The sequence below is a fragment of the Periophthalmus magnuspinnatus genome, chromosome 22, assembly GCF_009829125.3.
Source record: "Periophthalmus magnuspinnatus isolate fPerMag1 chromosome 22, fPerMag1.2.pri, whole genome shotgun sequence".
NCBI lineage: Eukaryota > Metazoa > Chordata > Actinopteri > Gobiiformes > Gobiidae > Periophthalmus > Periophthalmus magnuspinnatus.
The window spans coordinates 20,729,238-20,756,478 of record NC_047147.1 but is presented as its reverse complement, the minus strand read 5'-3'; the positions used below and the strand labels follow the sequence as shown (position 1 = coordinate 20,756,478).

At 40.4% G+C, this 27,241-nt stretch overlaps 1 protein-coding gene across 2 annotated transcripts in view; it reads right to left on the bottom strand.

The window, feature by feature from the left end:
- The window catches only part of cdin1 (CDAN1 interacting nuclease 1), a 146,663-nt gene extending 129,080 nt beyond the window's left edge, over window positions 1–17,583 (bottom strand). For both annotated transcript variants that reach the window (XM_033988288.2, XM_055230989.1), the window contains exons 1-2: window positions 17,547–17,583; window positions 17,174–17,300 (exon numbers count right to left, since the gene is read on the bottom strand). In XM_033988288.2, coding sequence (XP_033844179.1) covers window positions 17,174–17,274 — 101 coding nt within the window. In that variant the 5' untranslated portion in view covers window positions 17,275–17,300; window positions 17,547–17,583. The remainder of the gene's footprint in view (window positions 1–17,173; window positions 17,301–17,546) is intronic.
- Between the last annotated feature and the right edge of the window lie 9,658 nt (window positions 17,584–27,241).

Below are 27,241 nucleotides of genomic sequence, written 5' to 3'. Positions count from 1 at the left end.
TTCACAGATAAACAAAAGAACTAAATGATACCTGGGATATACAACCATTTGTTGCATGACTAGGGATGTCCAGTTTTTTTGGCTCCCAATCATATCCCGATTTTTTACTATTTGCAATTTGTGATACCAATCTCATCCTGATACCGAACTTCTCTTTTTTTTTTTTTTTTTAAACACAGTTTAGCAGGACTGCAAACAGGGACATAGTGAAAAAGTTGACAGTCTAACCACCCACCCACAGCACCTAACCAAATGCCCTCTGTGCTCAAACTGATGTGGTTATTATTGCACTTTACTGCGATTAGATTTTTGACTGAAAAGTGCTAATTTTATAAAAACACGCCTCGAGAATAAGTCTGTATTTACACTATAGTTGATATTAACACACAAGTGTCAATATGGGACAAAAAGGGGTCTGGGGGGACATTTTGAACACAACCTATGCAATTCACTGGATTCTAGAGCATTTCATAAGATAAATTAATACCCTGTAGTGCAAATATGGTTATGTTTTTACTTCCCAGGAAATAAAAATGAAAACTGTTATAACAGTAAAAGGACTCTTCACTAGAGAATCACAATACTGGGATTCCCACACTGTTTATTCCTATGTAGTTCAGAGCAAGCCTATAAATAAAGAGAGTACAGTAGCCTACTTTACTAATGTGTGAAATCTTTGACTAGTATTATTAGCCTACATCGGTGTAATAAGACTTTGTACATAACTCTTTTCTGTCAAAATTTTAACCTCTATTTTGGAGTGTGTTCACTGCTTATAGTTTACGGTACGTTGCTATGAATTAATTCCTTGGTGATAATGAAAGCGATTGTTAAAAACTGCAGGCCTTGAGAAAGACAATTGCTTGCAGATACATGCAGCCCTAATCCAAAGCATCAACTTAAACTTTTTAACGCAGTGGATGTGCACTTCTGACCTCTATATGCAACAAACGTAATATGCTGCTTCCTGAAGAGCTCACACAATCTATAGTACCTGCCTGGAGAACATCAGAGATATCAGGAGGAAGTAGTCATCCCTGAGCTTCCTAATCATCTCATTGATTGCATCTATTATTCATGTTCTTCTTATAGGCCGACATTAGCTTGTGAAGTCAGCATGAAATCAGCACCTCCTCTCTGCTAATAGGGCTGAACCATTTGGGAAAAATAGCTAATAGTGATTGCGATTTATGTTTTAATAATAAGATTCTCTTCAAAGTTCACTTTTTAAACACGGCCCGAAGAATTGACAAAAAGACTGAAATGACAAACTAACACAATAATCGCATTTCAGATGTTTGTGAAGGTCTAAACTATAGGGTTGGTAGTTTGAGATAGGAGATTTTGTTTTTTGTGGAGGAAATGATGGTATTTACTCTAGATTTTCAATTTAATTTTTACTTCATCCTTTAAAAACAAAATTAAAAGTGCCATGTGTATTGAATCTTTGCATCAAAGTAGATATTGGATACATATAATTCCCAAGGGCTCACTACATTCTGAACAGTTTGATCATTAACCATTGAAAACTGTTCAACAACCAATTCAAAAACCAAGGTGTTCCAGGGTGCCTTACTAGAATACTTATGTTCTGGTGCTCCTGTCAGTCCATCCAGGTGAAATGGGGCAATTTCAGCAATGGAGTTTCTCAGGGTGGAGTCTTGTCTCCACTTTTGCTTAATATCTATGTTAATGGCCCATCTCTGCAGCTTCATGAATGTAAAACTGGATGTTTTGTTGGAGATTATCTGTTTAGAAGTCTAATGTGTGCAGATGATCTGGTCCATCTATGCCCTTACAGTCCAGGCCTATAGCAGCTTCTGAATATCAGCTCCCAGTATGGCTTTGAACATGACAAGAAGTAAAATGCTCTGAAAAGTCACATTATGATTGCAAAAAAAGATTTGTGGAGACATTGGTGTTTGTGGGGTTTGTTTTACTATGAACCAGATATTCTGTGTTCTTAATAAAGATTTAACTGAAATATTGAGTTCATGAACTGAACAGTACATACTTTTCTCATCGGTGCTATTTAAGACAAAAAAAAGTTCCATTTCTTCCTCCAAAGTCTTCCTTCTGCTCTAAACCACATGCTTTTACTGAAACGATTGGCTATAGACCTCCCCATTCAAAAATCCCAACTATATCATTGTGAATCAATCATGTCTAATTGTAAATCTCTCGACCTTTCGATTAATTGGCCAGCCCTATGCATCTGCCAAGTCTTCATTCAGCTCTGCACCTTCTCACCAGAGGAGGAGGAGCAGGTCAGGTCTTCCACTGTAGCCTCCCCGAGCTGCCACTTTGTGTTAGTTGTTCTCCGAGCAGCCCTGAGGAGAGAGGAGGTGTACACAGACAGAGACTGGACTCAGGCTAACACTATTGCCACTTCCAGGATTGTAGCATTTTCAGCAGACTGGCGGTTTTGCTGAGAAGCGACTCACATTAAGGCACGTGGACACACTTCAGAAGTAATATGATCATCGATCGTTATGGTTTGTCAAGAAGAAACGTAATGCGCAGTGCGTTTGCCTCAAGACAGATGCTGTTAATATAGTTTTCATTGCAGTTCCCAAATCCCAGTGTGTTTGGTAGTGCAATGAGAATCAAAATAAATCTAAAAAATGTATGAGTGATTCCAAACATTTAGGAGACAAGGAAACCACGTTTCATATTTGACCTCAAATGACCTTCTAGTCCACACCATAGACTGTATAAAGAAGTGGACTAAGTGAGTGTGATGTCACCCATAGTGTTTGGCTCCAGTCACATGAAGCTCATCGAGGGTAGCAGGTATATGGGCCAATATGGAGTTCCGTATTTGGAGTGGGACTGTTGAAAGTAACACCCTTTCCCGCACCACTGGACGGTTTGCAATGCTGTCAATCAAACCTATTGCCAACACTAGCAGGAGTGACCTTGGGAAAAGACGGCACCTGATTTATCTGCTCATGTCTTGATTTATGAACAAAATATCAAAACAAAAAACAGGATAATGTAGAGCAGGTTAACACAAACATTTAAGACCAAAATGAAGAGTCTGACAGCAGCAATTACAAAGAGTTTTTCAATAGAAAGTGAAGTGGAGCCAGAGTCTATGGAGCTGGAAGTGCGCCTATTTGGAACTCCACCTATTTGGAACTCAGCGGCTATCAGATTAGCTACAGTATGTCCATTTATATATACAGTCTATTGTTCACACAGAGTAACTAACCCACTCACTGTTAAGCGGGTACAACATACTGCACATTGTTATGCTAGACTAAATTTAGGCATAATAGATAGTAGAAAATACAAAATAATATTTGCTTTATTCAAAATTTAATCAGCTTCAACAGGGCGGTCAAAAAAAAGCTTTTATCCATGTTATAATGTTCCTTGCTACCACAGACATAGCTAACATGCTGCTATCAGACTCATCATTTTGGTCTTAAAATGTTGTTATTAACTCGCTCTACGTGATCCTGGTATTGTTATTTTGCTACTGTGCCTGTAAATCAAGATATGAACATTAATAACGGACAAAAGAGGTGTCTTCTTTCTCCGAGGTCACTCCCGCTAGCATTAGCAACAGGTGTGATTGAGAGCGTTGCTAAGTGCGCATCCCATGCTAAACCAGTGGTGTGGCCAGGAAGAGGCGTTACCATCAACAGCTTCGCTCCGGATTGGCTCACATTCACTTAGTCCACTTCTTTATACAGCCTATGATTTCTACACAAAAATATAGTAACATTTGGGATTTCATTTGTAGCTCTGCATATTGGGAGCTTTAAACACTGTATAAACATACATCTTTACTCTGCATACATGCTGAGATATTAAAAAGGTAAAATTTGCTTGCATAGCTCGATATCACAGCAGTCAGACTTAAAGAAAAAATGACCATCTTTGTTCTCTAAAGCAAAAAACCCCCAACAAAAACGGCTTTCAACTGCACGCCATTGCCAAAACAAGCGCAACTCTTCAGCCCAAATCCCACCTTACGTATTAGCCAAATCGCCACTCAGGGAAGCTCACTCAAGCCTGTAATGAGTTCTTTATGGACGGACACATTTCACACAGAGATTAGCCATGTCGCACACCCTAGGAGCCACCAAATCCTCCGCTTAAACCAGCTTGTTAAAAAACACACATGCACCCAAACAGCAGAGGCACAATAAATAATCAATGAGCCCATTCCCCAGCGCGGCCTTGCCCTCCTCCGCAGCGCCGCCGTCACAACCCCGGTGTCAGGAGCCAAGAAATCAGCATATCAATGGCCGCCCGGGATCACGCTAGATAAACCCGCGATAACAGAGAAATTAACAACTGCTTGACATTTGCTCAACATCTATTATTCTGACACTTGTTCCTGGTTTCAAAGGGCTGAACGCATGCTTAATCAACATTCATATTCCCAGAGCAGAGAGGAGGAGGAGCAGGGGAGCGGAGGAGGAGAGGAGCCAGATTGCGGCCCGCCCTTGTGCCGCTGATGAGGCCGGAAAAGCGTTCGGGGAGTAGGTGTGTGGAGATGTGGGTGTCTGGGGGTAAGCTGAGGTTTCAAGAAGGCCTATTGTGTTTGTGTCTGCTTTATGGTTATAATCTATGACACGGGCCCTATTACACTATTTTCTGATCTATGTTATAATGTTTCCTCATCACAAAACATACCTGGACTTGTGAGCTTCAAGCCATGTGTGAATGAAAGAAAACACAAGAATCTATTTTGTTTAATACTGTGCTTGCGTCTGGTCTATAGTTATAATCTCTGACACCCATGGATCATTATGTTACAATTTGCACGTTTAAAATTGCAGTATTCATCGAAAACTTAACAAAATAATCGGAGCTGACGTCGCCTTAAACGTCATCACAACAAAGAGCCGTAGTATGTGACACTGCCGAATCCTGCGCGTACCACTTCGTTCTCCAATTTTATTTTCTTGATGAGTAAGTACAGAGCAAGGGGCGTGTACCGGTGAAAAAAGGACTGCACAAACATGCACGAATCACGGCAAAAAACAACGTCGAGGGGGTGAATGAGAAGAGGAAACAACTACAGCATGATTTTGCGCAGGAGAGGAAATAAATGCTTTAAACAATATCTGTGTTCATAATTTCCGATAGTAGGATTAGAATAGGCTGTGTTCATTAGGGCTGTAGTAGTTGCTGAATTGATTAATCGGTCGATGGCATTTTAGTTTATCAAAATTTGTATTAGTCAAAGAGTGATTTTATTTAGATAAGGATTTATACAGGACAACAGCAGAAAGGAGACGTGAGTGAGTAAGCTGAAGATTTGGTATTTTGATGTAAAAAGTCAGATTAAACTCATATAAATATACTGATTCCTAGGATTTTTTTCTGCATAAATAGTTAGATAGAGGATAGAGGATTTGTTGTCCTGGGCCCCAGAATTGGACCTTCATCCTATTAAGTTATATTACATGGGGGCCTATGTGACGTTTCTCACCCCAGGCCTTCAAATTTCTGTCGACAGGCCTGAGTTGCTCCCGCGCAGGTGTAGGTGCAGGTCTTGTGAGTGCAGTTTGGGTCAGATACACTGAGATACGTAATAGTGTGGAGAGCTTTTACCACGCCCTCTTTTTACCCAACTGATCAGGACATGTCTTTTGTTGACTACAGGCTTCACGTTCAAGTTCTAGAAACTGATGAGGTTATTTAATATCGCGGGTGGGACCCATGCAACTCAAGAGACTTACTTATCATCAACACATTTTGAGTCTTATTTGTTTGGGATTGACTCCACAAACTTGTCATATTAATCTTTCAGTTTGAAGTCCTTTGTGACTTCAGAAAGTAGTGCCATTATTCAACCCAAAAGAAATCGCTGTCGTCACTTAAAGAGCAAATTAAGCTAGAAAATTCGTCATCCAATCCAATGTCAAACTACAGGCTGTCTCGAATACTATGATGTCACGTGAATGCAACAACTTACTCACCATGATGAGTTTATAAGCGCTTTTCACAAGTTTCAGAGACTAGCATGCAAATGTGCACTTCCAGATTATCAAACAATAAACGGTTTTATAGTTTGACGCAGACAGAACTTAGTGAACGAATTTTGACATTATTTGATGCTTATAAACTAAATCTGTACTGGTGTGAGACATTTTGATCAAATGCATAGGGGGAAAAAAACAGGTACAGGGCTTTATATCCTGTAGTACATCCATCCATCCATCCATTTTCTTCCGCTTATCCGGGGCCGGGTCGCGGGGGCAGCAGTCTAAGCAGGGACTCCCAAACTTCTCTCACCCTAGACACGTCCTCCAGCTCCTCCGGTGGAATCCCAAGGCGTTCCCAGGCCAGCTGAGAGACATAGTCCCTCCAGCGTGTCCTGGGTCTTCCCCGGGGCCTCCTCCCGGTGGGACATGCCCAGAACACCTCCCTAGGGAGGCGTCCAGGAGGCATCCTGAGCATCTGCTCAGGATGCCTCCTGGACGCCTGTGGTATCCTGGATCCTGTAGTACTTTCAAACTGCAAATCTTGATAATTTGATTGCATATTTTCTCAGTACCTCTGTCTTTATTTTTCCAACCTATCCATCAGTTGGCGAACTCCCTCCGATCATCATCCAAACTAAGGATGGAACAATAAATAATATTGTTTATCGTGATAAAAAGGGTCGACAATAATCGTTCATGGGACATTTTATATAATCGGCAACAAAGATAATCACCGTTGTACAACCAGAATGTGCAGGGAAAAAAAAAAAAAAAACTTATCCACAGGGGAGTTGACGGGGGGGACACAAGGGTCTGTTGTTACGGGGTTTAGGGGCCCAGAACTGGACTCTCCTTCTATTAATTTGTATTAGAGTGGGGCCCATGTGAGACTTCTTGCCCTGGGCCCCCAAATTTCAGTTGACGGCCCTGCTCATCCAGAATATTCTCTGCTAGATCGTAGTTGTTTTCACTGATGACAAAGTAAAATTCCATAACAGTTCTTTCAACATTGAAATTATTCAAGAGATTAAAATTATAATTATTCATATTTATAACATTTTAAACCGTCAGCAACTAATTATATAATCGTGAATTGCAATTATTTTGGCCATGACAACTGTGACACTGAATTTAAATATCGTCCCATGCCTAATCCAAACTTAAACAAGCCAGTTTTTGATTCAGTTGGCTCATTATTTTTGGAGAGGAGGGTCTTTCCGCACTTTACGACCCCATTCCCCAAACAGTGGCATCTGCCCCTCTCGCGCACCCCTCCCACCCCTGCCCGGGCCATACGTCGAGTGGGCTGCTTTGTGCCATTTTCCAGTCATTACAACCAAATTCATTCATGGGACGGCAGCAGGACACCGCACGCTGCCACCCTCCCCTCCCCAAAGACCCCTCCAGGGACAGAGGGTGGAGGGTACCGGGGGTCCCATGGAGGATTCAAGGTCTTAGAAAAAAAAAAGAGGGAGAGAGGGGCAGCTATCATTTCCAATTCTAATAAGTGCAGAGAGGAGGACCTGATGGCACTAGAGTCACCCTGGTGCCCTCCAACAAACAACAAAACAGAGAAACAGAGATGGAGGATTTGGGCACAATAGCTATAACGATACAATTATTAGTTATTAGGGATGGATAGGGTTGTCCAAATCACATACTAATTGATACTAAAACTAGATACTCGTTCAAATGAGTGTCTACCTTTGATACTTGTTAAAATGAGCATCGAAACTAGATACTCATTTCAACAAAGTATCGAAATTGAAAAAGGTCCCATTCAGAGGACAGAAATGAAGGCCACATGGTAATATAAAAGAAAGTATTACCATTTAATGTTGAAATCACATTGCATTGTCTAAATAAAGAGTGTTTTTATTATCACTGTGGTATCAGAATCAGTATTGAGTATTGAGGCTGTTCCTTAGTATTGAAATTGAGTTTGACAACACTATGACACGTTAAAACAAAGTTATCCAAATATGCCTGGTGCGTAGTAATCAGGCATTTTTGTCCAACAGAACTTCGGATGACGAAAGTCTAACAAAGGACTAAACCTCGAACTCCATCAAAACTAAAATCTACACTTTTGTCCTGTTTTAAACTTGATATAGTTTACTTAGATTAAAAGAAACTCAAAGTGTACCAAGATCCACCGCCTCCATTTCAACTTCAAAGTAGGCTTGGCACAATAGAAAAATTTCAAACTTAATTTCAATACTAAAGACACCCTTTCATCAGAGAGGAGAATGTGATTTTCAGCATTAAATGGTTATACTTTATTTTATATTCCCATGTGGCCTTTTATCTGTGTAATTCCTCAGTCATTCAAGTAGGTTCCACAGTGGTCCATGGGCGTATAAAAGTCTATGTGGTCTTTAGCTTTAGAATGAGCTTATATTTCTGTTGCAGCTCTTCAGGAAAAGTTCATTTCTGTCCTGAGAATGTGACGTTTTTAGTACCGATACTTGCCCAAATGAGTATCTATTTTCGATACAACATTTAGTTTTTCGATTAGTATCTAATTTGCGATACTTTTGGCAACAGTACCTCAAGCATTTGTTGTTGGTAAAGGAAGTTCAAACCCTACCTCAAGACAGGACACTATAAGATGGAGAGCTGATATTTGAATGTTTCTCTATTGTGACTTTTTTTGAGTGGGTAATGGGGAAAACTGACAGCACCATGTCCAATTCTCCCCCTCCGGAGAGGAGCAGGCCTGTCCCGCTGGAGGAGGGAGGGGCCCGGACTGACAGATGACTCCCAACATCTGTGTTATGCAGCCAGCCGTTCCAGATGAGGGGCTCCGCATGGCCGTCCCGTGGTCCCTGTCTGCTGCCTGTACGGGACCATCCCCCTAGCCCCGCCCCTTCACCCCCTTAGCCCTGCCCAAAATGCCACACTTCCACAGACACAAAAAGACCTAAACAGACCGACCATGGAAATCGGTCTCGATATGGACCCCCGGCTTTCATTTTGGTCAAAGTTTACATTTTACACCCATTTAAGCACCAATCAAAAGCAATGACTGTGAATGAGCCAATCATGAGGCTCCATTTGGGGGCCATTACACAGCTCATGTATTCATTGGGAAGTAAATGGGTAGTGTGTGATAAGTGGCTTGAGCGTGCCAATTTAATCCGTTTTATTAAAATAATTTCAGAGTGGTATTATTGAGAAATGAAAGGATTTAAAATTTGCTAAATAAATACATTAAAAATAGGTCATTAAATTCCACATAGACATAGTCACAATAACAAAATTTGAAGCAAATATAGACGATAAAAGATAATATTGAAACTAAAAGTGGCTGTAAGCAAGTTTCTCTTAAAAAGTAAAGTTACATTTGTTTTGCCCCAACACTGATACAGCTGAAACCAGACATTTACATACATTATATAAAAAAGACACATATGCTTTTTTTTCTCATTGTGTGACATGAAATCAGACTACACTTTTCCTGTTTTAGGTTAAATAGGATTACCAAAATTCTTTCTATTTGCTAAATGCCAGAATAATTAGAGAAGGATTTTTTTTTTTGACAATTTTTCATTACTTATCTTCAAAGTCAGAGGTTTACATACATTTCATTAGTATGCGTCTTTTTATATAGTGCATGTAAACTTCGGGTTTCAACTGTATACTGTAAAAGCAGCAGCCAGTCACGATAACAAAATTCAAAGTCCCCTGTGGGTGTGCCGTTAGCATGCTAGTTCTTGTTGGCAGTGGTATACTTAGGATGCTCGGACATGTTAAGAAAGTGGGGGATACATTTGATTTTATTTTTCCAGACAATAAAAATCAGTGCTCTTCACTAGTTGCAATTATATTATGTGGCCTTTTACTTTTTTAGGAGACCCATCTCCAGAGCAGGTCTAGAGAACTGCCTTAGCTGGAGGACTGGACATATTGTGCATGTGTTGGGTTGATGGAGGAAACTGGAGTGCCCTAAGAAAACACACAGACACAGAGAGAACATGCAAATTCTACACAGAAAGGCTCGGGCAAACAGGGGATTGAACCCGGAACCATCTTGTAGTGATGAGAGAGTTTCTAGAAAAATACAATGAATCAAACCCCTGTTCAGCTCATGACTTCTAAATGTTATAAACTCTTCAATTTTCCAAATCCCATGTGTCTGGAAATGGAGCACATAGCATTTAAAATACTAAGAATGCTTCAGGAGCGTCCCATTTACACAATGTATTTGCCAAATGTTTTTACTGTATATTTTGTCTTTTTGTAGTAAACTAAACTAGTCTTCCATCTTCTCCCATCTCCTCCCATCTCCTCTCCTCCCCTTCCCTCTCCTCTCCTCCCCTTCCCTCTCCTCCCACCTCCTTCCCTCTCTTCAGCCCGCATCTTACTCTCCCACACTCTCCCACACTCTCCCACACTCTCCCACACTCTCCCACACTCTCCCACACTCTCCCACACTCTTCCACACTCTTCCACACTCTTCCACACTCTTCCACACTCTCCCACACTCTTCCACACTCTTCCACACTCTTCCACACTCTTCCACACTCTTCCACACTCTTCCACACTCTTCCACACTCTTCCACACTCTTCCACACTCTTCCACACTCTTCCACACTCTTCCACACTCTTCCACACTCTTCCACACTCTTCCACACTCTTCCACACTCTTCCACACTCTTCCACACTCTTCCACACTCTTCCACACTCTTCCACACTCTTCCACACTCTTCCACACTCTTCCACACTCTTCCACACTCTCCCACACTCTTCCACACTCTCCCACACTCTCCCACACTCTCCCACACTCTCCCACACTCTCCCACACTCTCCCACACTCTTCCACACTCTTCCACACTCTTCCACACTCTCCCACACTCTCCCACACTCTCCCACACTCTCCCACACTCTCCCACACTCTCCCACACTCTCCTCCCTTCTTCTCTCCCACTCCTCACCCCCCCCCCCACCAACCACCCAGCCCCGTGCCTATATTTACGTACAGTGGCGGCACTCCCACGCGCTCCGAGCCGGGGGGACCTGAGGAGGGCTGGACCTCTAGTGCAGGGGGGTGTCCCAGTGCAGCGGCGGCGTGCTAACAGATGATGGATGGCCTGGTCGATGTGTTATGTCTTAAGAGCCTGATTTCCTGCCAGTCCAATGGCCAGGGCTCCCGTGGCCCGGCTCAGCTGATTGGACAGGCCCAATCATTTGGCTGGCTGTGCAAACACGGCCTGTCAGAGCTGGAGGGGGGAGGGAGGAGGGGGGTGACGAGAGGCAGGAGTGTAGAGAGAGGGATGGGGAGGCAGAGGGAGGAGGGAAGGGAGGCAGAGAGAGAGGGAGTGAGATGGAGACAGACGGAGTACGAGAGAAAGAGAGAGACAGAGAGTGACAGGGGGAGAGAAAGAAAGAGTAGGCAGATAGAGAGAGAGAGAGAGAAAGTGTGGGGGAGAGAGACAGAGTGGGGGAGAGAGAGGGAGACAAAGTGTGGGGGGGGAGATACAGAGTGAGGGGAGAAAGAAGGAGACAGAGAGTGGGGGAGGGAGCGAGGGGGGGTAGGAGAGAGACAGAGAGTGGGGGAGAAAGAGAGAGACAGAGAGTGGGGGACAGAGAGAGTCACAGAGTGGGGGACAGAGAGAGTCACAGAGTGGGGGACAGAGAGAGTCACAGAGTGGGGGAGAGAGAGAAACACAGAGTGGGGAAGAGAGACAGAGACAGAGTGGGGAAGAGAGACAGAGACAGAGTGGGGAGAGAGACAGAGAGAGAGCGAGAGAGGGAGACAAAGAGTGGGGAGAGAGAGACACAGAATGGGGGAGAGAGGGAGACAAAGTGGGGGGACAAAAAGTGGGGGATAGAGAGAAAGAGTGGAAGAGACAGGTGAGAGAGAGGGGGAGAAAAGAGAAAAAAAGAGGTAAAAAGAGAAGGTTGGAGACAGAACAAGAGAAAGAGTGGAAGAGACAGGTGAGAGAGAAAGGGAGAAAAGAGAAAAAAAGAGGTAAAAAGAGAGACAGAACAGTGAGAAAGAAAAGAGATTAAAAATTAAAAAAAAATTGGGAAGAGACAGAAAGAAAGACAGAATAATAGAGAGAGGGAGGGAGTGGGTCCGTTATGAAGGAGGGAAATCATAACAATAAGCAGCGAGACTAAACAGGAGTCCAGGAGAGAGGAAGGGAGAGCGCGTAACCCGGCCATGTTTGTGTTTCATTATGAACTCACCAGAGGCACGTCTCAGAGCCATGTGCACTGTCTGAAATCTCAGAGTTTGTTCATTTGTGTTGGTTTTGTACTGCGATACGCCTTCATTCTGCAAATATGTGGTTTTTGGTAGTAAGTTGGCTTTTTTCAGTTTGTCACATGTAGTGCTGTCACGATACAAAAATTTCAAACTCGATTTCAAGTCTAAGGAACACACTCGATACTCAATACCGATACCACTGTGATACTAAAAGCACTCTTTATTTAGACAATAGAATGTGATTTTCCACATTAAATGGCAGTTCTTTCTTTCATATTCCCATGTGGCCTTATATCTGTGTAATCCCTCAGTCGTCAAGGTAGATTCCATAGTGGTCCATGTGCGTATACTAGTTAAATTGGTTTAGGCCAGTTATCCGGTAAATGTAGTGACTGTTCAAACTACGGTTGTCAAAATATCAAAATTCAAATACCAAGCACTACAAAAACAAAACATAAAAAAACTCGATACTCCCTTCAGCAGGTATCAATACTGAAAAGTGAAATTCGTAGGACAGAAATTAGCCTTTCCTGAAAAGCTTTGGAATGATTTTGAGCTGTATCAGAACAAGTATAAGACACATAGACTAGTACACACCCATGGACCAGTATGGAACCTACTGGACGAGTGAGGGATTACACAGATATAAGGCCACATGGGAAAATAAAAGAACACACTACCATTTAATATTGAAATGATAATAAAAAGTTTATCATCATCATCATGGTATCGAAATACTGAAGTTTGAAATTTCAGTATCGTGACAACACCAGTTCAAACCTTTCACGTCATCCAAAGCCTTTACCCCAGGCCGTGACTCTGGCCCCTGGGACCTGCAGCCTCTTGTAGATGGGTGATTAGGGCACAATGGAGAGAGGAAACCCCAAATACATGCGACTTTGTGAGTGACCTCTCTCTCTGCAGGACCTGCCTATGTCCAGGGCCACGGGGGACTACACATGTTACAGTCAATATAGTCAGAGCCTGCGGTGTCAAGGAGACAGAAGACCTATTGTGCTTGTGTGCAATACAGTGCTCGTTTATCACGGGGGTTAAGTTCTAAAAATATCCTGCAATAGGCAAAATCCGCGAAGTAATCAACTTTATTTTTTATTATTATTAAATATGTCTTGCAGCTGTAAAACCCCTCACCACACACTTTACACACTTTTCTCACATTTCTCTCTTGTTCAAATTCTCTCAAAGTTCAAACCTTCGTCGGTGCCTTTGTCGGTGCAGAACGTTTCATCGACATTGTGGGTTTTGGCTGGGAGAAAACTTGCAAACATACAGCACTTCAGAGTCACACTGTGATGCAACATTTATGTACATTTGTCTGAACACATTCTGTACTGTACAGGAGACACGGCAATGAGGAGATTGATGGACAATGGTCTATAGTCCCTTAGCCAATCTGAAAAAAAGCATGCAAAATTGCACAAAAAAAAATCTGTCAAACAGCGAGACCGTGAAAGGTGAACCACGATATAGTGAGGGACAACTGTATAGTTCTAATCTAGGACACCTGTGGATCATAATGTTATAATTTGCACATTTTAAATCGCAATGTTCATCTAAGATTACTTAATAAAAAGAAACAAGTCATACCCAGTTGTAGCTAGCGTAAATGTCATTACAACAAAGAGCCGTGTAGCTTTCGGCTCCTCTGGTGTATATCTTGTAGCTTGTATTGTGTACCACGGATTTTTTTTTTCCATTTGTACCAAAATGACTACGCAGCGCTGCCGAATTTTACGTGAGTCACCGATTAAGAAAATAAAACTGGAGAACAAAGTACAGAGCAGTGGGCGTTTACCGCTTAAAGTAGGCCTGTCACAATAACAGATTTTGAAGTTCGATATATCGCTGAAGTCAATATAGACCATAAATGATAATACTGAAACTAATTTACGCCACTGACACAAAAAGCCAACAGCAGATTTGAACCAAAACTGTTCTAAATCTACAGTATTGTTAAAAAATCATGAGCACTTTAGTACTTTAGTTTGCACGTGTAATGAGTCATAGAAGTTATTAATTCAAAGTTACTGCTCAATAAAAATAAAAATATTGACCCCCAAAAAATATTGTTCCAACTTTCATATATTGAAAGATAAGTCGATATAGTGATTGTCATGACAGGCTTAGATTAAAGATCGCTCAAACATACACGAATCACTCCGAATACAACTTCAGGTGAGTAAATGCTGAGGGGAAGCTATAACGTGGTTAAAAGCTCTGAAAAGTCAATTTTGCAGAATAGGTCTGCTTTAACCTTTCAGTTCAGAATGTGTGGTCAGAAAGTGCATCGACTGTAGTATTGATACAATTAACTTCTGCAGAGTTAATTAAAGGTCAACTATGTAACTTTACTGGGGAAGGGTACGCCACCAGTAGGGCTGTGAGATTAATCTATATCAAATTGAAATTGCAATTAACATATCGCAAAGGCTGCAGTTTTTGAAGTACTATAATTTCCTCCAAAAACAACATTGTTATTATGTTGGGTTTTTTTTAAACTGCTAACCCTGTAGTTTAGATCTGTAAAAACACGTTCTGAAATGCGATTTATAAATATATATATATAATATGGCATTAAACTTTTTTAACTCAAGCTTCTTATTGTACTGTGTTATGTATTTAAAAAAAATAAGAATATGTTACTTATCTACAGATTGAAATTAGCATATTTGCAATAATATGTCCCATTTATTTTATGTACATTGCAATTACAGATCTTAATTAATCCGTATATTAGTCCCTATAAAATACAAAAATAAGAAGATAAATCTATCCATCTTACATTTATTCAATTACAGATGAGTTAAAGGCTAAAGACATACCTCGAAATACATGCATTATTACTCGCCTCCCAACAGATCTGACCTGCAACTTGGCCTGATCGAGCCACCTGCTTGATAGAGAAGTCTAATCCCATGCTGTGGAACATTCTAGGCAAAGTTACATAGTGAACCATTACTATAGTTCAAATGACAGTTTAAGATTATAAAGGTCGGCACTTGGGAGGGTTGAGAGGCTAACTAAATCTATATTATTAATACGGTGGATTTGATAAATAAATACAGCAGCAGGAAAGTAGAGGCTGTCACTAAGAATGATCAGAACGAACATTTGTGGGTTTCCATTTTGTAGATTTCTTGTTAAACATCATCAATACTCCAGTTACTACTCGTACTGACAGAAGGACAGTACTCAATTGTATTACTTAAGTAAAAGTACAGATACAGAAATAAGAAGTTACTCAAGTAAAAGTAAAATATCACATGAAAAAAGCAATGCAAATAAAAGTATTTAAGTACCGTTTAAAAATGTACTTTAAGAGCAAAAAGTTAAGTATTTCGTACAAGCGTTGTGAATTTAATAAAGTGCAGTGATATTGATTACAAAATGCCTATTTTGGTCAACAGCAGCAATAAGAACTTATTTCTTAATTTTTCTTATAAATTTTATGTGTTATTTTTGTTTGCTCAAACAAACTCAAAAACTTTAGTCAGAATTTTACCACAAACATGGTAAAAATAACCCCTAAAATCATCTGAAAGTAATTTTACTATTCAGTCCAGTTCAAAAATGTAGTGGAGTAGAAAGTACAGATACTGCTCTCAAATGTTGTGAAGTAAAAGTAAAACATGTCCACGGTAAAATGTACTACTAAAAATTTTAGGTATCTGTACTTAATTAAAGCACAGTACTTTACTTCTTGTACTTTGTTACCTTCCACCACTGGTTAGAAGAGGATGAAAAAAGAGATTAAAGTGGATATGATTACAAGATTCACAACAACATGAGGTGAAAAATCTGTTATTGCTGAATTTCAAATGACATCACAGCTACTCACAATGCTTAAAGAAGACCTACTGTGTTTTTGTCTACTGTATAGTTCAAATCTATAACACCCATAGACCATTATGTTATATTTTGGTCATTTTAAATCACAACAACTTAATACAAGAAACAAGTCTACATCGACGTAAACATCATTACAATATAGTGCCATATGCCATCAGCCCTTACACTGGACAACAGCGCATCTCACAAGCAAGCAGCAGATTTTTTTTTCATGAATCACACTAAATTCAACTTTGAAAGGGTAAAGAACTGAACTTCGAGGAGGGGAAGCAATTATAACATAGTTAAACACTGTAAAAAGTCAATTTTGCAGAAGGTCTCCTTTAAAAGAGATGATGGACAGGGGGAAAAAAAATTCATACTGGTGTGTAGCTGTAGGTACTTAGTGAGATTTTGACCCTAAACATTAAAGAGACTAACAGATGTGTTTATCTCTGTTTTTTTATTTCTGTTAATATTTTGTGCTAGTCACAGTGTATAATAAAAAAAAAACAACCAACTAATAGTATAAATATTATGCATTTTAAAGTATTTACACTAATAGTACTCAATTAATAATACAGTTACTTTATATTAATATTGCATAAGTCACAAAATCTGGTATTTTACCTGAAGGATACTATAAAAATAGACCAAAACTAAATCATATTTGAAAGAGTGGTGCAAGAAACACAAAAGTTCAAATCATTTCATATTGTCAACATAAAGCTTTTGTCACTTGTAGACTTACTCACAGTGGGAAGAGGAATGAAAAGCTTTTACTCAAGTCTCAAGTAAGAGTACTGTTACTTCAATAATAATAATACTAAGTGCAACTGAGAATTACCCATCTTTGCTCATGTCAAAACATGTTACAGATATAGTAGGCCTACTGTAAAAATTAAAATGTCAAGATTTAGTTGCACTATGTTTGTTTATGAGTTTTTATAAAGTTGGCTGCACATACAAATAGTGAACATTAGTAAATTTTCCTTTCAGAATGTATTAATAAAACTATATTATTTATACATGAATACTAGCTCCCCTTGCATCTTACTGCATTGCACTGTATTTTACTAACAGGAATAACTACAAACAACCCACAGACTACATTTATGAAAAGTTCCACAGTGCTCCTTTAACAGTACAGTCAAAGCCTTACCTGGGGAATCTCTCTTTGAGCATCCTCAGACATTGACGTGTGGGTCTCAGCTTCTCTGTGAACTTCGCTATTTCATTATATTCCGCTCTGGATAGCTTCATTTTGCATAGATCTGCTGTATCCGGATCTGCACAGACACAACCATTTCACATGTGCCATATGATCATCACTACACGTGCATAACACTAGCAACAGCTGTCAACAACAACACAGTTTAGCTAGTTTCCGTTAGCATTTAGCGATTTTTACTCGGAATTAAAACAAACCCGCGGTCAAAATTGCGATCTATAATATCTGGCATATGACAAACGTATGGTGGAGTCAGTTAAAATGCAATGAGGGTGAAAATAACTGAAATATAGCGTTTGTTTACCTCCGGAGTGGACTGCTCTGCTCTTCCCGCTAGGAAGTTGAAGAAAGGCTGGCTTAGGTAATATGAGCGCGCTGATTGGGTGATAACCCGGAAGAGGTGAATATACGCAACACTGATTGGCTGACAGGGGAAGGGGAGAGTGACGTAGGACTAGAAGAAGGAAGCCAGACTAAAATTAACTTCAAAAGATGATATAATGATACCAAAACGATCTATAAACACTGGATTATCAAATTATTCTGCAAAAGAAAGACCAATATATCTGATTAACTATATCAAAAATAAATACATGAGCATAAATACAATAGAAACATAGTTTGTAAAAACTGTAATTTGCAGTGTTTATTTTACAAACCAGGGAATTTTATGAGAGAGGTAAGATAATGGCACAAATCAAAACTGGCATTTATACTGCTAAACAATTTATTCTTAATCTTTCTACTGTCAATAAAAGCCATAAAGAAATAGGTTAGATAATCTATGATTAGTGTTGATAAAGTTAGAATATAAATATTCACCTTATTCCAGTTGGTGCAGTGTTGACTTGTTGGTGCACATGTTTAATAGAAATTAACCTCATTTACATCATATTTTAACGACAAAACTTTTCTCAAATTCTCCATTAAAAATGAATGGGTGCCACCATGAAGAAAGTGCAGTTTAGTCACATTTAGAGGCAAAAGTGGCCTACGAGCTATACATGTATATGATATAACACAGAATATATATATATATATATATATATATATATATATATATATATATATATATATATATATATATATATATATATATATATATATATATATATATATATATATATATATATATATATATATATATATATATATATATATATAGCCTATAAATCATTCTCAGTGACATCACATATGTTGTGTTAAATCGCTTTTTCACATTTATCTATTGAAAATTGATATTTACAGAACAGCTCAAACAAAAACCCTACACAGAATTTTTATTTTCCTAAACAAAAGTTTTGCATTGAAAACTGATGAATCATCTCCCAAAAGCAAATTGTACCAAATTTAAAAACGGTCAGACTTTGGTCATATGTTTGTCTGTCCTCTTTCATTCATGTGACAGAGCAGCTCAGAGACCTTAGTCCTGCTCTCAGGGGCCACACAGAGGCACTGGTTCAAACTTTACATGGATTAATTTGGGGCTGGAAAGCTGCAGTATTTGTTCAAAATATTTATGCTTAAGAAAATTGAAAGATATTGGAATAGCAAATACATCAACTCTACTTTTGCAGTATGATATGTGTTCTTGAAAATCAAAGAAGACATTTACACACCCCACAGTGTGTATATCTGTATGTAGTCTATACAGTCTCTCTGCCGGGGTCCTTCTTCCTGTTTGACACGTGTGAAATCCTTTGCTTTAGGTTGGACCAGTTTACCATATGAGAACAGACCTGTTGTATTGAAAAAACAAAGTGAATTACTGGTATATGACCATGTGTTCACAAGTGTGTGAACTGATATGAAATTTACCAAACGATGTGACCAGTTATGCCCTTGTTCAACTTTCAAAAACTGTGCCAAAAGGAGAAAAAAAATGGAACAAGAGTAAACATTAGCCTGTTTACGTGTATGCACTAATAAGAATCAGAAAAAGATGTATTGTCTTTATAAGAATTTAGTAAAGTATGATCCAGATAAAAGCATGCATGGCCATTTTGGCACACTTTTTTTTTTTTTAAATGGTGTGAACATGTCCATAGGAAAGGAGCAGGCGGGAATTTGTTTCTAATATCTCATGGGGCACAATAGACAAAGCACAACATGTATTTCTTCTTCTTTTACTGAAAATGGCACAATATTTCGTACAGTTGTTTGTATTTAATTGTATGCATGTATGTATGTATGTACGTATGTATGTATGTATGTATGTATTATTATTATTATTATTATTATTTTATATGTTTATTTATGTTTTGTGTTGTGTGTGTGTGTGTGTTTTGTTCCTTTTCTGGACTTTATTATTATTTTACTATTATTAGTCACTGCCATTGCCCAGATGGACCTGTTCTGTTGAAGGTCTCACACTTTCTTTATTAAGCTCTGCAGAAATGTGACATCTGTGAGTTTGTTATCTGCCAGTTTTTATTAACATAAAATCATTTAAGCCTATTAGTAATACATTCATTCACATAACTTACATTGACCAAAACGTAACCCAATACTAGAGGCCAGACTTTTACTCCAGTCTCTATATTCATAATAAAGTCATCCATATTGTCTGCTCTATCTCTCTCCTCTCTCTTCTCTTACGCCCCGGGACTGCTCTGGTCTGGGCTCTCCTTAATTAATTCTCACAACCTGAAGGAATCTACTTCCCAGCTCCTCTCTTTCTCTCTCTCTCTCTCTCTCTCTCTCTCTCTCTCTCTCACTTCTTCTGTCCCTCACCCCCCTCCCCACCTCTCCCCCTTCACTCTCTCCCTCTCCCTCTCTTTCTCTCTCTCTCACTGTCCCCCCTCTCTCTCCGTCTCTCTCCCCTGCTTGTCTCTCTCCCTCCCTTGCTCTCTCCCTCACCCCCCTCACCCACCCACCCTCTCTCTCTCTCCCCCCCTCCGTCTCTCTCTTTCTCTCGCTCACCCCCACCTCCCCCTTCTCTCTTTCTCTCTCGCTCTCTCCATCCCTCTTCCCTCCTTCTGTCTCCCTCCCCCCTTTCTCCCCCTCTCTCATTCCCACCCCCCCCCTTGCCCTCCTGCTCCTTCTGCCCCTCCGCTCTCTCTCTCTTTCTCTCTCTCTCCCTCCTGCTCCTTCTGCTCCCCCGCTCTCTCTCTTTCTCCCTCTCCCTCCTGCTTCTTCTGCCCCCTCTCTCCCTCCCTCCCTCCCCCTCTCCCTCCTGCTCCCTACTCTGTCTCTCTGTCTCCCTAACTGTCTCTCTCCCACCTGCTCCCTCTCTCTCTCCTTCTCTGTCTCTCTCCCTCCCTCTCTCCATCCCTCTCTCTCTCATCAACACCTCGGGCCCCTGGAGCCCCTGATGGAGCCTGTTTAAATGGCCCCCAGGACAGGTCTGTGTAATGAGAGCAGAGATGTGGGAGGAACAGGAACAGTGTGATGTTGAATGAAAGGACAGGCCGTGGTGCGACTAAATGAGAAGCTTTAGATCAAACATGTATTTTACGTTTTATTGTTCCACGTATAGACTGGAAAATCCGATTTCTAGTTCTGTTTTTACTTCTTTCTGGATTTTGAATTTATTGCACTTAATGTCGCATGAACTTGAGGGGCGACAGTAGCTCAGTTAGTGGAACGTTTATCCGCTGATCCGAAGGTTGGCAGTTCAAATCCCGCACTCGACATAAACATCATCAGTTGAGCGGTCAGATCCATTGACCTAAAGGTTGGCGGTGCGATTCCAGCTCCCACAGATGAATGTTGTGTCCTTGGGTACACTGGTTTATGAGGGGGCGAGTGGTTCATTTGTTGGTGTATCATTGATTTAAAAAAAAAAAAAAAAAAATAGATAAAGTAAGTACGTCCCAGTGGGCGTGTACCAGTCTAGGTGAAAACGGGAGATGATTGGAGCAATGGCGTCTTGAATACAGAAGAATAAAGATGATTCAAACATGCATGAATCACTCTAAATACAACTTCAGAGGGTTATTATAAAGGAAACGAATTTAAGATGGCAGAAAAGGTCTACTTTAAGTTTTAATATTGCAAATAAGGTTGGTCGTTGGTCAGTCCCCGTTAGTAACTGCTCCTGTATTCTTGAAGGTCCCAGTTTGGACTCTCAGCGACCTCCAGCTGATCGAGCCTGGAGATGCCACTGCTCTTGAAAGATTGTCTCAGCAGCAGAAGAACGAAGAATGGGTCAAACGCGGAGGACCAATTTCTCTCAGGGGACGATAAAGTGTACCTTACCTTGCCTTTTTTAGCAAATATTTCTGTTTTCTCAAATGTTTAAAGAACTGTTTGTAGTGTTTTGATTTTAAATTCCAAAAAACATCCACACATATGATTTACAAAACATGTTCTAATCAAATATTGCTTCTACTGAAAATAATTCTTGATTACAAAACACCGGAAATCACGCTCCAAGTTATAATCTGGTGTTTTGGTCCTCAAGACATTTATCCAATCAGAAAGCAAAATGAGCCTATCATTCGTCTCTCATTTGCCAGTTTCAATGCTCAAATCCAATTAGTTTAAACCATAAACTGTATAAAGAGGTGGACTTACGAAGTGTGACGTCAACCATAGCGTTTGGCTCCAGTCAAATGAAGCTCATCGAGGCTAGAGCGGTTATTGGGGCGAATTTGAAGTCGAGGTCCATATTTGGAATTCTGACTGTGAGTATCATAGCAACCAAAGAGCCAATCCAGAGAGAGCAAGGGTCAATTTAAGACCTAAATGACAAGCCTGGCAGCAGAAGATACAGAGAGAGGGGCCACAGTTTTTCAATAGAAACTGAGTAGAAGCCAGAGTCGACGGAGCCGGAAGCGCGTCCATGATCACGTCCTATTGGAACCGCGGCGGCTAGCAGGTTAGCTATGTCCATTTATATATGCAGTCTATAGTTGAATGAAATGATAAAAACTTGAATGTCTCTATCTGCAGGTTAAGAAACTTTCAACACAGGTTCAGAGTTTTTTTTTTTTTTTAAGGTAATTTAACTGCAATTGCTCAAACTTGTCAGAAAATTCAAAAATAACTCACCTTTTCTATACAGGACATACAAGTTAAGGTTAAACACTCATTCTACACCGGGGACCTTGGCCTTGCTTTCGTTGCACTTTCATCTGATGCTCTCTCTCACCTTTGACCTCTGACCCCCTCGCCCCCACCCCCCCCACCCCCGGGCCCCCAACTCGAGCCCGTGCGTTGTCCAGACTGACCCCGGTCACCTCCCTGCACACGGCACTTTGTGTGGGGCCAGCGGAGGATGGCGATGATGATGATGGGAGATGAACTCGCGAGGGTCGTGCATGGCTGGGGGTCTACAAAGGCGCGAGGCGGAGAGGGGGATGGAGGAGGTCTGGAGGAGGAGGGGTGTGGTTCAGATAAGATCGGAGCGGCGAGGAAGTCCGAGGTCTGATTGCTACAAAAAGGGGAGCTAGCGTGAGGTCAGGGAGGGGCGGTTTACTCAGAGAGGAGGAAGAGGAGGAAGAGGAGGGGGCGGAAGGTTATAAAAGGATCAATGTAACGTGATGGTGTATGAGATCAGAGCCATGGAGAGAGGGGAGGAGAGAGGGATGGAGAGAGGAAGAAAGAGAGAACACAGAGGGAGACGAAAGAGAGGAGAGAGAGGAGAGACAAAGAGAGGACATGAAGGAGGAGAGGGAGATAGAGATAGAGAAAGAGGAGGAAAAGGAGAAAGGGGGAGAGATGGAAAGAGTAAGAGAAAGATGAGGAGATGGAAAGAGTGAGAGATTGGGGTGAGTGAGAGAGATGGGGAGAGATGGAAAGAGTGAGAAAGATAGGGGAGAGATGGGAAGAGTGAGAGATGGAAAGAGTGATAGAGATGGGGAGAGATGGAAAGAGTGAGTGAGATGGTGAAAGATGGAAAGAGTGAGAAAGATAGCAGAGAGATAAAAAGGGTCAGAGAGATGGAAAGAGTGAGAGAGATGGGGAGAGATGGAAAGAGTCAGAGAGATGGAAAGAGTTAGAGAGATGGAAAGAGTGAGAGAGATGGGGAGAGATGGAAAGAGTCAGAGAGATGGAAAGAGTGAGAGAGATGGGGAGAGATGGAAAGAGTGAGAAAGATAGGGGAGAGATGGAAAGAGTGAGAGCGATGGGGGAGATGGAAAGAGTGAGACATGGGGAGCAATGGAAATAGTGAGAGAGAGAAAGAGTGAGTGAGATGGGGGAGATGGAAAGAGTGAGAGCGATGGGAGGGATGGAAAGAGTGAGAGAGAAATGGGAAGAGATGGAAAGAGTGAGAGAAATGGGGAGAGATGCAAAGAGTGAGGGAGATGAGAGATGGAAAATGTGAGAGAGAAAGAATGGGAGAGATGGAAAGCGTGAGTGAGATGAAAAGAGTGAGAAAGACGGGGGCAGATGGGAAGCGATGGAAATAGTGACAGATGGATAGAGTGAGAGAGATAGGGAGAGATGGAAAGAATGACAGAGATGAGAGAGAGAGCTGGAAAGAGTGAGAGAAATGGGGAAGAGATGGAAAGAAAGAAGTTATGAAGTGAAGCGAGAAGAGTGCTGGTTGCTTCCATAGAGTTATGAGTCGAGCTTGGAGTAGAGATGCTGCTCCTCACCCAGAGGAACCAGGGCTATGCAAAAAGATGAGACTTTTATAAAATTAGGTATTTCTACAAATTTATCGCAACTGAGTGTTAGCAAGTTGTTAACTGGTAGCATGTTGTAGTGTGTTAGTGTTTTGTGTTGACATGTTGCAGTGTTACCGTATTTTACATTGTTAGCATGCTGTGGAATTTTAGCTTGTTTTGGAGTGTTAGCATGTTGTGTTGTGTTAGCATGTTTTGGAGTGTTAGCATGTTGTGCAGTGTTGGATGTTTTTTGGGTGTTAGCATGTTTTGGAGTGTTAGCATGATGTGTTGTGTTAGCATGTTTTGGAGTGTTAGCGTGTTGTGTCAGCATGTTCGGTAGAAGTAGCGTGTTGTGCAGTGTTAGCATGTTGTAAAATGTTGACTTGTTTTGGAATGTTAGCATGTGTTGTGAATACATGTTGGGTAGTATTAGTGTGTTGTGGAGTGTTAGCATGTACAGTGTTAGCGTGTTGTGAAGTAGTAGTGTGTTGCGGAGTGTTAGTGTGTCGTGTAATGATAGTGTGTTGTTGAGTATTAGCATGTTGTGTTAGCATTTTGTGTTAGCGTGTTGTGATTCCTTAGCATGTATAGTGTTAATGTGTTGTGTAGTGTTGGCATGTTTTACTGTGTTAGCATATTGTTGAGTATCAGCATGCTGTGTAAGTGCGTTTTGTTATCGTGTTGTGCAATCTAAGCATGTGGAATGTTAGCATGTTGTGGAACGTTACCGTGTTGTGTCGGCGCGTTGTGTAGGGCTACTGTATTGTTTAGTGTTTGCATATTGTCTAGTGCTAGCATGTTGTGCAGTGTAGCGCTCCTAACAGCAGGACTGGCCAGCCTGCTCAGCCCGTGTCCATATTTTCACATGTGAGACAGGACGCATGTGTTCAGAGTCTGCTCCAAAGCTGCTCCCACCGCCACTTTTATTAGCCTTAATGAATTTAATTAGACAGTGGTGGTCTTGGCACCGGCACACAGCTCAGTGAGGTCTATGGGAATATACTTTCATTTTTTCCTCCCAAATTTGAATAACTGACAAAAAAAGATAAAAATCCCAGTAAAATTCTTTCAAACCATTTGTTGCATCTATTAAAGGTGCAGTACATGTATATTTTTACTGTCTTAAACTGGGAAAAAACAGGATTAGTTCATTTTAAATGGTTTGCAGTGGTAGACAGTTATTCCTCACTTACCTTATGCATTCGGAACATCCTAATTATTCACCATGATGAGTTTATAAGCACTTTTCAGCTTTACCATCACAGTAGCGCTAACAACAAAAAACGTTATAAGTTTAGTACAAAGTGGGCTTATGTTGACCTCGAGAGCTGCTGATACAGTATATCTGTACTCAGGACTAGGACACATTTTGCTCAAATACATGGAAAAAATTTGTGTACAACACCTTTAAAATGAAATTAAAGTGTTGGTGTCAAAAATGTATTTGTGGGAATATTTGATGATTTAAAGTTTCAAATTATTGACGCCATTTTGTAACAGGCACTGGAACAAAAAAAATATTGCAATTATATCTATATACATATTCAAAATAAATAAATAAACAAAAAAAAACATTATATTTGAACTATGAGAAATTATTTTAGGGTGCTATGTATGGGTCCAACACCTGTTTTCATGGAGATGTTAATGCTTTGTCTGGAATGTTGGGGAAGAGTGGAAAGAGTGGGAAGAGTTCTTGTTCTCTGAGCCAAAGGTTGGTGGTTCAAATCCTGCTCTTGACATAAACATTATTGTTAGAGCGGTCAGATCGACTGACCCACAGGTTGGTGGTGCGATTCCAGCTCCCACCGATAAATGCTGTTGTTGTGTCATTGGGCGAGACACTCAACCTACCTCGCCTCCCCAGTGTCTGTGTACACTGGCGTATGAATGCGTGAGTGGTTCCTTGGTGTAAAGCGCTTTGAGTGCCTTGAAAGTGGAAAAGCGCTGTATAAAAATGTGACAACTTACCAACTACATTGCATTTATTCATTTAGAGGTGTTTTATTGCTAAAAAAACCCCCACACACACACAAAAATAAAGCAAAACTTGAACAACAATTGAGCGGGATCACCTCTCCACAGACTTGACCTGTAACTTAGCCTAGTAGCGTAACCTTCTTGAAGTTAAATGCTATTACTAGAACATTTTAAGCAAAGAAAAGTTAAATACTGCCCCTTTAACTAGTTTGACCTACAATTAGAATTTTTGCTTCTCTTATTTATATTGTATTATGGTAAACTATTGATGAAGTATAGACAAAAGGACATTGATAAAAAGTAGCATACAAAAATGGAAGTAGTTACCCTGAGCCTATAATCTAATGTGTGATAATGTGCTCTCCATTTGCTAATCGACCCAAGCTGCATCATACAGGAAGTGTTTTTCAAAGAGGAAATACCATAACACCAGTATAATTCAAATCAAATGTGTACGAAACATGTGTGCACGTTTCATTCACAAACACGTGCACGCTCGCCCCGCTCGTGTGTGTGTATGTGTGTGTGTGTGTGTCTGATAACATTATGCTCTGTTCTTTTGAAGGCTCCGCGGGTGTGTGTGGAGACAAAGACTGCAGCAGGGTCATTAATCATCGTCAGGAGCGCTATAGGCAGGCCCCCGGTGCTCCCCGCTCTGCTGCTCCACTCGGCACGCTTCGGCACAATTCGGTACAGTTCGGCACGGTCTGGAACGGTGGAAGGATGTGGACGTGTTTTCCGGACACACTGGGAACGCCATTTTAGTCAGGCCAAATACAGCACCTGAAAGTGTTTTGTGTTGGAGATGTTTTAAATAAATTCTATTGAATGATGGATTTATTTGATTAATAAACATCACTGGACGACCTAATTTTGATTTGTATTCTTCAAAATCAATATTTTATGTTACCAGTGCTGGATGTAGTACAGTACAGATACGAAGACAAAAAGTTACTCAAGTAAAAGTAAAAGTACAGATACAGAGGCAAAATGTTACTCAAGTAAAAGTAAAAATACAGATACAGAGGTAAAAAAGTTACTCAAGTGAAAGTAGAAATATCACATGAAACAATCTACTTAAGTAAAAGTATTTTACCTGTTTGAAAATGTACTTTAAGAATAAAAAGTAAAATTATTTCACACAAATACATACAGACAAGTACAGACAATATTGATTAAAAAAAAGATACATTACAATTTATAACATTTTCTTATGAATTTTGTGTATTTATTTTTGTTTGCTCAAAGCCGAAACTTGAACTTGAAACTTTAGTCAAAAAATATAAAAATAACCCCTCAAATCATATGAAAAGTATTTTTACTTTTCCGTCTGGTTCAAAAATGTATTGAAGTAAAAGCAAAAAGTATCAGATAGATAAATACAATATTGTTATATTTACTGATTTGCTTTGTAATTGTTAAAAACCCACTACGTAACTTTTCCTTAACCTATTTACCTCCA